Consider the following 12831-nt stretch of genomic DNA (forward strand, 5'->3'; position numbering starts at 1 on the left):
ATGCCACAGATGTCTCAAGTTTTGAGGGAGCGTAAAATTGGCGTTCTGACTGCAGGAATTTCCACCGGAGGTGTTGCCAGATAACTTAATGTTCATTTCTCTACCATAAGCCGACTCAACTTAGTTTTTGGAGAATTTGGCAGTATGTCCAACCAGCCTCACAACCGCAGACCACATGTAACCACGCCAGCCCAGGACCTCCATATCCGGCTTCTTCACCTGCGGAATCGTTTTGGACTAGCCACATGGACAGCTGATGAAACTGTGGGTTTGCACAGCCATATAATTTTTGCACAAATTGTCTCAGGGAAGCTCATCTGCGTGCTCGTTTTCCTCACCAGGGTCTTGACTTGACTGCAGTTCAGCGTCGTAACCGACTTCAGTGGGCAAATGCTCACCTTCGATAGCCACTGGCACGCTGGAGAAGTGCGCTCTTCACGGATGAATGCTGGTTTCAACTGTACCGGGCAGATGGCAGACCGTGTGTGATGTTGTGTGGGCAAGCGGTTTGCTGATGCCAATGTTGTGAACAGAGTGCCCCATGGTGGTGGTAGGGTTATGGCATGGGCAGGTATACGCTACAGACTGCAAACACAATTGCATTGTCGTGCCATTCATCTGCCACCATCACCTCATGTTTCAAGATGTCGCAAGGATCTGTACACAATTCCTGGAAGGTGAAAAGGTCCCAGTTCTTCCATGGCCTGCATACTCAACAGACATGTCACCCATTGAGCATGTTAGGAATGCTCTGGATCGACATGTAAGACAGCGTGTTCCAGTTCCTGACAATATCCAGCACCTTTGCACAGCCATTGAAGAGGACTGGGATTCAACAGGCCACAATCAACAGCCTGATCAACTCTATGCGAAGGAGTTGCGTCGCACTGCATGAAGCAAATAGTGGTCACACCAGATATTGACTGGTTTTCTGATCCACGCCCCTACCTTTTATTTTGAGGTATCTGTGACCAACAGATGCATGTCTGTATTCCTATTCATGTGAAGTCCAGAGATTAGAGCCTAATGCATTTATTTAATTTGACTGATTTCCTTATATATGAACTGTAACTCAGTAAAATCTTTGAAATTGTTGCATGTTGCGTTTTATATTTTTGAGAGCGAGAGAGATGGGGCATTGATCCAAATGGCCCGTCAGCAAGTTTGCCTTCTATTTGTTTTGAGCCTCAGATGTAAAGAGTCCACACTTTGGGTCATGGACTGTCAAACAGAAACAAACAGCAGGGTCCCGGTAAAACACACACACACACCACAAGCCCTGCTTGTGCCACAGGTCAGCGGTCCCCCTGCCGCTATCACGCCGGGTGTGTGAAATTGAGAAAAAGCCTTTGTGATACTTCAATGAATCTGTCATTGTGTCCAAAAACGATAAGCTTCTGTACAAACTGTGATTGTGAACTATGCGGTGGCCATGCAAGTGGCTGTTGTGTGGAAGCTGATTGTACAACATAGATTTCAAGCCTATTCTACCCAAAGGTGTTTCCTTCAAAGTTCTTTGGGGGAAACGTTTATCAAAATTACATTTTCTGATTTATGTAGAAGTAAAACAAAATGGAGTCATCTTTTTTGTTGAACGTGAGAGACACAGCAGAGATAACGAGAGAAGAAAGAAGAGATAGTCAGTGACACACTCTGGAGATTTCCACGACTGTCTCTCACATGCACGCACACACACACATTCATCACAAATGTGAGCCAAATGTCCATCTATGCTGTGGCGTGAACAGAGCTGCCTTTGACCGCCATGTGTCCTGTATATCCAGTCCGGACTATGGAATTAGAACTAGAACACTGTCCAACTCTATGTTCTGGACACAGTCTGTCCACGTCCAGTACATACTGTAGGGCCATTAGTTTGCCATTAGTTTCCCGGGTGACCGTTCACCACTAGAAGCCCACTCCTTGTTTACCCTTCTGGCTATTGCTGTTGACAGCAATAGCCAGTTATTTTCCTCTCCCATCAACCAGCTGGCATGGTGCCACCCACGCCAACCAACCGCCCCCTGCGTATACTTACCTCCCTTGTCTCCTCCTCGCCTCACTCCTCATCTCACTCCTCATCTCCCCCTCTACCTCCACGCCGAGCTTTGCTTTCACATGTCATTAGCCACATTAGCACACTTAGCTCTCTCCTCTTCAAAGGCCTGTGTAAATTAGTGTAAATTTGCAGCGTAGGTGGAACAAGTCGCTATCTCTCGAAATTAAAGGGCCTGTAAATAATTTCCACACGCCCACATGGCGTCTTCATGTCAGAGACATTGTGTTCAGGTGCTCAGAGACTGATAAAAAGATAATTATGAAAGCGTCGGCTCTCGTTGTCAAGACCGGAATTGGTACGCGTTAGACAGCACTCTAAGTGGATATGGTTTAATCTGGCTTTGTTTCACTGTTTGCATAGTTCTTGATAGCAACAAGGTGATTCTGAAGGATATTATATGAGAGGTGAGAATTTGCCCATTAACTTAATAGACGTTTTGCGTTTCAAAACGAGGAATTGTTATCTTGATGCAAGCAGCCTCCTTTGATAATGCAATGTTCCTCTCACAGAGAATCATAAGCATCAACCTTACAGTACTCATTAAAACATTCCATGAATACATTTTGACTGTGTTTGTGTGTGCGTACGTGTGCGCGTGTTTGGCAGCACACTCGTGTGTCCAGTCGTATGTGTTGAATTAGCATTCCGCGTCTTACTGCTCTGCAAGGTTACCTAATGTAGCTAATTACAGCTTGACCCCAGAGGACTCGTGGTGACACGGACATGAAGACATCTGTACACTACCTCCCTCCGCTGCACCTGCCCTCTCCTTTCCTTGCAGACTGTCTGTCTGGGTTTCTGCTCCCTCCCAGTGTTTCTCTAGCCTGTTTCTGTAGTGCTGTCTCATCAACTCCTTTGGTCATTGGCATGACAACAACCATAGCAGTTGGCTGTGTGTGTGGTGCATTCGGTCAGTGAACTCTGCAGCATCTGTGTGAGTGCTGCTCATCTCCCAGGCACAGACCTAACAGGTCCCAATTAAGTGGAATTTCAGAAGAAGGTCAGAACAGAAGTCTAAACCTTTCTTCCAACATGATGATCACATAGAATACGTGACCAGCCAATGAACCCTTCTCCTAATAGCCTCTCGCTAACTAACTCTATAGCCATAGTTGATATTCATCGCCACGTGTGCTCCCACGGTGGGAACTCCTCGATAGTATGTAGAGCAAGAGGATAAACAAGTCTCAGGGAGCCCAGCCTATCAGAGCCCAGTAAGACAGAGAGCCCAGCATATCAGAGTAGAGGGATGAGGTGTCCCTGTTTGATTCAGTCCAATTATATTCCATGTTAATTACAGTTGAGGTAAAGGGAATATGGCGTGGATAAGAGCTGGACAAGATGAAGACAATAGGTCAGACTTTGTGGCGGGTGGGAACGGCTCTTTACGCCAACATTTAGCTTCCCACCGTGTACAGTGGGCCTCGCTAGGATACAAGATGCTCGACAAATGAAATTTGAGGGGATTAGAGTAATCCCTCTGAGATTGAGCCTATTCCGAAGATAAGAGCCACACAGCAGAAGAATAACGCAGCCGTGTGCGTGTTCACAATCCACAGACTGTATTATCCAGAAAATATGCTGTCAGTGCACTTTAAGTGAACCGACCGCAGGAATTCTTGGAGAAAGAGAAGTTCTGCTGACGGGATGTTAGAGTGGTTGCTGTCATGTTGTTGTCATTATCTTAGAAGACAAGCTTTTGCACGTATTTTCAAACGGAAGCAAAATAAACCTTTTCTTTCTACTTGGTTTGAATTATTTAGTAATTTAAGAAAAAATATGTTTTGAAATATGTTTTCACCGCAGCATGTTTCGCTTCTTGACTCAAGTAAACAAATATGCCCATTGTACTGTATTCTTTTGTTTGTTCAATACTGACATCTGTGTGCTGAAAATGTTAATTTGTTTCTCTTTCTCGCCCTCTCTTTCGGATTTCAGGGCTACCACAGGCCAAATCACTACATTGCTACCCAAGGTAAGGACAGGAACACACGACAAACTTGATCTTGTCTGAATATCTCAGTATTGTTGTTGGATCTGCAAGTCTTCAGTCTGCTGTTCAGTATGACAGCCTCACCAGAGCTGTCAACAGAGATATACAAGAGATCTGTAAAAAGCTGTGGGACTCCCCTCTCTCTCGCTCTCTAACCAACCCCCCCCTCCTTTATTCCCTCCAGCCTGTCCAAGCCGTGTTGTGCTGAAGTAGCGTCTTAGAACAATTAAACAGTTGTGTGAGCAAAAGGGGAGGGGTGAGAATTGCAGTAATAAATAAGTGGATAAGGTCATGTGTACTGGCGCGGTGTGTGTACATGCACATGCGTGTCTAAACGTGTGTGTTGTATTACTGCATTAATCCGGCAGGCATACGCTTTTCCCACAAGCCCACTGTGAGCTCTGATTTGATAATTAATTGTTGTTGAGTTCTTGGAGGCAATGTTTTCTCGGCCAGCCGCGCAAAGGTAATTCCATTCCACGCTCCCTCCGAGTATAGGCAGCCAATCCAGCACAGTCAGACCTAGTGGACAGTCTGGTGGTCTAGTGGGTCTGGGAGCTGCATAATGACCTAGTAGACAGTCTGGTGGTCTGGGAGCTGCATAATGACCTAGTAGACAGTCTGGTGGTCTAGTGGGTCTGGGAGCTGCATAATGACCTAGTAGACAGTCTGGTGGTCTGGGAGCTGCATAATGACCTAGTAGACAGTCTGGTGGTCTAGTGGGTCTGGGAGCTGCATAATGACCTAGTAGACAGTCTGGTGGTCTGGGAGCTGCATAATGACCTAGTGGACAGTCTGGTGGTCTGGGAGCTGCATAATGACCTAGTAGACAGTCTGGTGGTCTGGGAGCTGCATAATGACCTAGTAGACTGTCTGGTGGTCTAGTGGGTCTGGGAGCTGCATAATGACCTAGTAGACAGTCTGGTGGTCTGGGAGCTGCATAATGACCTAGTAGACAGTCTGGTGGTCTGGGAGCTGCATAATGACCTAGTGGACAGTCTGGTGGTCTGGGAGCTGCATAATGACCTAGTAGACAGTCTGGTGGTCTGGGAGCTGCATAATGACCTAGTAGACTGTCTGGTGGTCTAGTGGGTCTGGGAGCTGCATAATGACCTAGTAGACAGTCTGGTGGTCTGGGAGCTGCATAATGACCTAGTAGACAGTCTGGTGGTCTGGGAGCTGCATAATGACCTAGTAGACAGTCTGGTGGTCTGGGAGCTGCATAATGACCTAGTAGACAGTCTGGTGGTCTAGTGGGTCTGGGAGCTGCATAATGACCTAGTAGACAGTCTGGTGGTCTGGGAGCTGCATAATGACCTAGTAGACAGTCTGGTGGTCTGGGAGCTGCATAATGACCTAGTAGACCGTCTGGTGGTCTGGGAGCTGCATAATGACCTAGTAGACAGTCTGGTGGTCTGGGAGCTTCATAATGACCTAGTAGACAGTCTGGTGGTCTGGGAGCTGCATAATGACCTAGTAGACAGTCTGGTGGTCTGGGAGCTGCATAATGACCTAGTAGACAGTCTGGTGGTCTAGTGGGTCTGGGAGCTGCATAATGACCTAGTAGACAGTCTGGTGGTCTGGGAGCTGCATAATGACCTAGTAGACAGTCTGGTGGTCTAGTGGGTCTGGGAGCTGCATAATGACCTAGTAGACAGTCTGGTGGTCTGGGAGCTGCATAATGACCTAGTAGACAGTCTGGTGGTCTGGGAGCTGCATAATGACCTAGTGGACAGTCTAGTGGGTCTGGGAGCTGCATAATGACCTAGTTGACAGTCTAGTGGGTCTGGGAGCTGCATAATGACCTAGTAGACAGTCTGGTGGTCTAGTGGGTCTGGGAGCTGCATAATGACCTAGTTGACAGTCTGGTGGTCTGGGAGCTGCATAATGACCTAGTAGACAGTCTGGTGGTCTAGTGGGTCTGGGAGCTGCATAATGACCTAGTAGACAGTCTGGTGGTCTGGGAGCTGCATAATGACCTAGTAGACAGTCTGGTGGTCTGGGAGCTGCATAATGACCTAGTAGACCATCTGGTGGTCTGGGAGCTGCATAATGACCTAGTAGACAGTCTGGTGGTCTGGGAGCTTCATAATGACCTAGTAGACAGTCTGGTGGTCTAGTGGGTGTGGGAGCTGCATAATGACCTAGTAGACAGTCTGGTGGTCTGGGAGCTGCATAATGACCTAGTAGACAGTCTGGTGGTCTGGGAGCTGCATAATGACCTAGTAGACAGTCTGGTGGTCTGGGAGCTGCATAATGACCTAGTAGACAGTCTGGTGGTCTAGTGGGTCTGGGAGCTGCATAATGACCTAGTAGACAGTCTGGTGGTCTGGGAGCTGCATAATGACCTAGTAGACAGTCTGGTGGTCTGGGAGCTGCATAATGACCTAGTAGACAGTCTGGTGGTCTGGGAGCTGCATAATGACCTAGTAGACAGTCTGGTGGTCTAGTGGGTCTGGGAGCTGCATAATGACCTAGTGGACAGTCTGGTGGTCTGGGAGCTGCATAATGACCTAGTAGACAGTCTGGTGGTCTGGGAGCTGCATAATGACGTAGTAGACAGTCTGGTGGTCTGGGAGCTTCATAATGACCTAGTAGACAGTCTGGTGGTCTAGTGGGTCTGGGAGCTGCATAATGACCTAGTAGACAGTCTGGTGGTCTAGTGGGTCTGGGAGCTGCATAATGACCTAGTTGACAGTCTGGTGGTCTAGTGGGTCTGGGAGCTGCATAATGACCTAGTAGACAGTCTAGTGGGCCTGGGAGCTGCATAATGACCTAGTAGACAGTCTGGTGGTCTAGTGGGTCTGGGAGCTGCATAATGAGCTAGTAGACAGTCTGGTGGTCTAGTGGGTCTGGGAGCTGCATAATGACCTAGTAGATAGTCTGGTGGTCTGGGAGCTGCATAATGACCTAGTAGACAGTCTGGTGGTCTGGGAGCTGCATAATGACCTAGTAGACAGTCTGGTGGTCTAGTGGGTCTGGGAGCTGCATAATGACCTAGTAGACAGTCTGGTGGTCTAGTGGGTCTGGGAGCTGCATAATGACCTAGTAGACAGTCTGGTGGTTTGGGAGCTGCATAATGACGTAGTAGACAGTCTGGTGGTCTAGTGGGTCTGGGAGCTGCAGAATGACCTAGTAGACATTCTGGTGGTTTGGGAGCTGCATAATGACGTAGTAGACAGTCTGGTGGTCTAGTGGGTCTGGGAGCTGCATAATGACCTAGTAGACAGTCTGGTGGTTGCATTGGAGCTGCATAATGACCTAGTGGACAGTCTGGTGGTCTGGGAGCTGCATAATGACCTAGTGGACAGTCTGGTGGTCTGGGAGCTGCATAATGACCTAGTGGACAGTCTGGTGGTCTAGTGGGTCTGGGAGCTGCATAATGACCTAGTAGACAGTCTGGTGGTCTGGGAGCTGCATAATGACCTAGTAGACAGTCTGGTGGCCTGGGAGCTGCATAATGACCTAGTAGACAGTCTGGTGGTCTAGTGGGCCTGGGAGCTGCATAATGACCTAGTAGACAGTCTGGTGGTCTGGGAGCTGCATACTGACCTAGTGGACAGTCTGGTGGTCTAGTGGGTCTGGGAGCTGCATAATGACCTAGTAGACAGTCTGGTGGTCGAGTGGGTCTGGGAGCTGCATAATGACCTAGTAGACAATCTGGTGGTTTAGTGGGTCTGGGAGCTGCATAATGACCTAGTAGACAATCTGGTGGTTTAGTGGGTCTGGGAGCTGCATAATGACCTAGTAGACAGTCTGGTGGTCTGGGAGGTACATAATGACCTAGTAGACAGTCTGGTGGTCTAGTGGGTCTGGGAGCTGCATAATGACCTAGTAGACAGTCTGGTGGCCTGGGAGCTGCATAATGACCTAGTAGACAGTCTGGTGGTCTGGGAGCTGCATAATGACCTAGTGGACAGTCTGGTGGTCTAGTGGGTCTGGGAGCTGCATAATGACCTAGTGGACAGTCTGGTGGTCTGGGAGCTGCATAATGACCTAGTGGACAGTCTGGTGGTCTGGGAGCTGCATAATGACCTAGTAGACAGTCTGGTGGTCTGGGAGCTGCATAATGACCTAGTAGACAGTCTGGTGGTCTGGGAGCTGCATAATGACCTAGTAGACAGTCTGGTGGCCTGGGAGCTGCATAATGACGTAGTAGACAGTCTGGTGGTCTGGGAGCTGCATAATGACGTAGTAGACAGTCTGGTGGTCTAGTGGGTCTGGGAGCTGCATAATGACCTAGTAGACAGTCTGGTGGTCTAGTGGGTCTGGGAGCTGCATAATGACCTAGTAGACAGTCTGGTGGTCTAGTGGGTCTGGGAGCTGCATAATGACCTAGTGGACAGTCTGGTGGTCTGGGAGCTTCATAATGACCTAGTAGACAGTCTAGTGGTCTAGTGGGTCTGGGAGCTGCATAATGACCTAGTTGACAGTCTGGTGGTCTGGGAGCTACATAATGACCTAGTAGACAGTCTGGTGGTCTGGGAGCTTCATAATGACCTAGTAGACAGTCTGGTGGTCTAGTGGGTCTGGGAGCTGCATAATGACCTAGTAGACAGTCTGGTGGCCTGGGAGCTGCATAATGACCTAGTAGACAGTCTGGTGGTCTGGGAGCTGCATAATGACCTAGTGGACAGTCTGGTGGTCTGGGAGCTGCATAATGACCTAGTAGACAGTCTGGTGGTCTGGGAGCTGCATAATGACCTAGTAGACAGTCTGGTGGTCTAGTGGGTCTGGGAGCTGCATAATGACCTAGTAGACAGTCTGGTGGTCTGAGAGCTGCATAATGACCTTGTAGACAGTCTGGTGGTCTAGTGGGTCTGGGAGCTGCATAATGACCTAGTAGACAGTCTGGTGGTCTTGGAGCTGCATAATGACCTAGTAGACAGTCTGGTGGTCTTGGAGCTGCATAATGACCTAGTAGACAGTCTGGTGGTCTAGTGGGTCTGGGAGCTGCATAATGACCTAGTAGACAGTCTAGTGGGTCTGGGAGCAGCATAATGACCTAGTTGACAGTCTAGTGGGTCTGGGAGCTGCATAATGACCTAGTAGACAGTCTAGTGGTCTAGTGGGTCTGGGAGCTGCATAATGACCTAGTAGACAGTCTAGTGGGTCTGGGCGAATTGCTACCAACAGAGAGAGTGCCGGGCTGTGAATGAGACTAGGAGAGGGTTGACCTCTATCCTATTTTATGAAGAGACTGGACAATATTTACTTTACACAGTCATACTATACATTGTTTTGGAGAGAATATAATAGAGCACACCAGCCTCAGACAGAATTGTCAGCGGACTCTCCATGTTTAGTTTTTTTCAATGTTATGTCAGCGTTTGCAATTAGAGGGCAGCTTTCAAAGAGAATTCAATTTTTTGTGTGGTTGTGGCGAGAGAGGAAAATTGTAACAAGCAGAGATCTTGCACAGATCAAAGGCAGATGTGCTTCAGGCCAATCGGGCGCTTGTCAGTCACGGACATTCAGCATGGGATCCCAAACAATATACACTGAGTGCACAAAACATTAAGAACACCGGCTCGTTCCATGACATAGACTGACCAGGTGAATCCAGGTGAAATATATGATCCCTTGTTAAATCCACTTCAATCAGTGTAGATGAAGCAGAGGAGACATGTTAAAGAAGGATTTTTAAGCCTTGAAACAATTAAGACATGGATTGTGTAGGAGTGCCATTGAGAGGGTGAATGGACAAGACAAAGCTTTGAAGTGCCTTTGAACGGGGTATGTTGGTAGGTGCCAGGCACACCGGTTGGAATGTGTCAAGAACTCCAACGCTGCTGGGTTTTTCACACTCAACAGTTTCCCGTGTCTATCAAGAATGGTCCACCACCCAAAGGACATTCAGCCAACTTGACACAACTGTGAGAATCACTGGAGTCAACATGGGCCAGTATCCCTGTGGAACGCTTTCGACACATTGACACTTTCGACACAGAGTCCATGCCCTTACAAATTGAGGCTTTTTTGAGGGCAAAAGGTGGTGCAACTCAATATTAGGAAGGGGTTCCTAATGTTTTGTACACTCAGTGTATGTTTTTACTCATGGGTGTGGGGAGGTGCATTTTGTCCGTTCACCTGTTTTGTCTCAAGAGCACCCCCAGAGGCTAAAGGTCTGTATAGCATTTTTAATACAATATAATTTATTAAAATACATACAACCTTTCTTTATTAACTCGGTCCTCACACAATCACTGGCTGGCTGGCATGTTTCTCTTTCTAGGGGGAAAAAGGTGCAAAGAAATAGCCTAGTCTCCTTCCCTCCTGAAGAAGTCTGTATCTGTGGCTGGCGGGGTGCCAGGATGAAAAGCATTACGACAACACAGCCTCTCCTTTGACAGCCTGTCCACTCCAGCCGTCTGTGAAGCTTTTGTTTATCTTTTTTCTCCTACTTCCTTGTCCTATTCCCCCAGTGCACCATGGGAGAATCTCTTCTCCACAACTAATTGGAGTTGCATGACTTGGCTTTACCCTCTGCCGCGCTAGGCCATTTACCGCAGCTGCTCAACGATGATGCGTCATGTCACTTTTTCTTCTCCCAGACGACGACACCAGCCGCGCTTCGCGCCTCTCCTCCGCCGAGACTTTCTTTCTCTACACAGTTGTACATACCCACTGTTAACGCTGTGTCAACACAGATGACTGGTTTAGTTGGCAAATGTCTCACAGGTTCACAAAGTGTGTTCATAAGGAGGGGAAAGGAGGGAGGAAGGGAAGGGGGGAGGTACTTGTATAGAGCTCTTAGAAGGAAATAGTTGGGAGATCAAACCTCCATTCATCCCGAGTGCAGTGCTTTTTTCATATCATCTACATAACACCATCACTTCCTCCAGAGAAAAAATCCTTCCTATCCCTGGGTGGATGAGTAACTGTGAGACACACACTGTTCTGATTGAACTGAATCTGCCTTTAATTTAGAAAGAAAAGCCTAGACTGGTGATGGTTGCTGTTAGGAGGAGTGAAGGGGGCCAGGGGAGAACAGGGAGTGTATAGGCTCTTGTTCCATGGAGAGATGGTTATGAATACCAGGAGAGCATGTGGCCTGGCATCGATAATGAGAAAACCGACTCGCTCGCACTAGAGGTAAAGGCACCTGGAAATGTCATCCGGCGAATTCTCAAGCATTTTAAAATGCGACACCAGTGTTTGGTAATGCGGCTGTTTGTGTGAGCATGAATATGGAGCATCTGCAGGGAGCTTCGTGTGTGTACGCGCGTGTGTGTGTGTGTGTGTGCGCGTGCTCGCGCATGTGTATGTTTTAGCTGTTGGAAGCAATTTGCCGTGGCTGACGGTACACACATCGCAGCTCTCGAGGACACACACACGGATTTGCATGAGCTAATTAGCTCGTCCAAAGTATTTTTTTGCATTTGCCAGTTGATTAAAAAACAATGCTAATTTGAATTAATTAAATTAGTAATTCTTAATTCCTTCCAGGGATCCTTTATTGCTCGGTGCAATCTTAAACACGGCCCACATTAAAGTGTGTAGGAGTTAATTGAGAGTGTGTGCACAGATTTCTGTCCCCCTGCCTGGCGTAAAGCTTCTTGTCATTCACCGCGTGTGTGTTGACTTAGATCCAGGCATTAGCTGATTGCCCTGTCAACAGTGATCAGAATGTACAGGCACACAGCCCCAGTGTCCTGTGTTGATAAAGTTCAACTGGGAAAAACAAGGTGTTAACCAGCTGAACCTGTGCGCTTTTCTTTGCTCAGAAAACAAGCAAGTAATCGACAAATGTGAAAAACGCTAACAAGGATGTGATGAGCATTGAGTTAGTATGAGAATAACCTGGTATGAGTAGAGGACCTGACAATATTTGGACAATACACACACTTTTATATTGGAAAATCATGTGTTGGTGTCATTCATAACATGATGTCCGTATGGTCACAAAGAGCTTCGCATACACACACTCACACCCTTTCTCTCCTTTCTCTTTCTCTCTCCCTCGCTCGCTCGCTCTCTCCCCAGGGCCCATGCAAGAGACAGTCTACGATTTCTGGAGGATGGTGTGGCATGAGAACACGGCAACCATCGTCATGGTGACCAACCTGGTGGAGGTGGGCAGGGTGAGTACCACGAGACCCCGGACACACACACTCACACACTACACACACTAAAGACCAACTCAATTCTGGTACATTTTATTGATTCAGCCAATAAATAAATAAAGTAAACTAAAACGTGGACATTTTCCAGGCCTGGCATACAGAAACCAGGGGCCCAACATTTGAGTGTTTTCTGGAAAGCAACGCTAGACAATGCCAATCTACTTGGGTGTAATGTCCCGTGTGGGTACAGACCTTGTTCAAGCCAATCAACCATTGGTTAAAGCCTTGAGAGGTGTGATCAGAGAGTGATCTGACCGGTTAGTCGAATAAGCTCTCTGAAGTGGTCAAACCCATAACAATACACACGCACGCACACACACACACAATCATACACACTCTCACGCACACACTCATACACACAACGACAGAGAGGGCATGCCTAACCTGTCAGTGGCTCATTTAAGGAAGGGCCCCAACTCCCGCTGGCACCATATCAAATCAACAAAAGGGAACCGAGTGATGCACGGCCACAAAGCGCTAGCCAAGCGGGTGAATCCTCCCACCACCTGGTGCTATTGTTTTAACCACTCAGCCCTGGCTGTCCCATCTTGCCCCCTGTTGAGTCTCCACTCTCCAGGCCCCTTCAGTGGGCTGCAGGCAGGCCAGGGTCGGCATGCAGGGAGGCACAGCGGCATTCTTTTCCACCATAATAA

At 48.0% G+C, this 12831-nt stretch overlaps 1 protein-coding gene across 12 annotated transcripts in view; it reads left to right on the forward strand.

The window, feature by feature from the left end:
- The window catches only part of ptprma (protein tyrosine phosphatase receptor type Ma), a 299714-nt gene that overhangs the window by 259964 nt on the left and 26919 nt on the right, over positions 1–12831 (forward strand). For all 12 annotated transcript variants that reach the window (XM_045710832.1, XM_045710833.1, XM_045710834.1 and 9 more), the window contains 2 exons: positions 3998–4034; positions 12039–12136. In XM_045710832.1, coding sequence (XP_045566788.1) covers positions 3998–4034; positions 12039–12136 — 135 coding nt within the window. The remainder of the gene's footprint in view (positions 1–3997; positions 4035–12038; positions 12137–12831) is intronic.

The sequence above is a fragment of the Salmo salar genome, chromosome ssa29, assembly GCF_905237065.1.
Source record: "Salmo salar chromosome ssa29, Ssal_v3.1, whole genome shotgun sequence".
NCBI classification, from domain to species: Eukaryota; Metazoa; Chordata; class Actinopteri; order Salmoniformes; family Salmonidae; genus Salmo; species Salmo salar.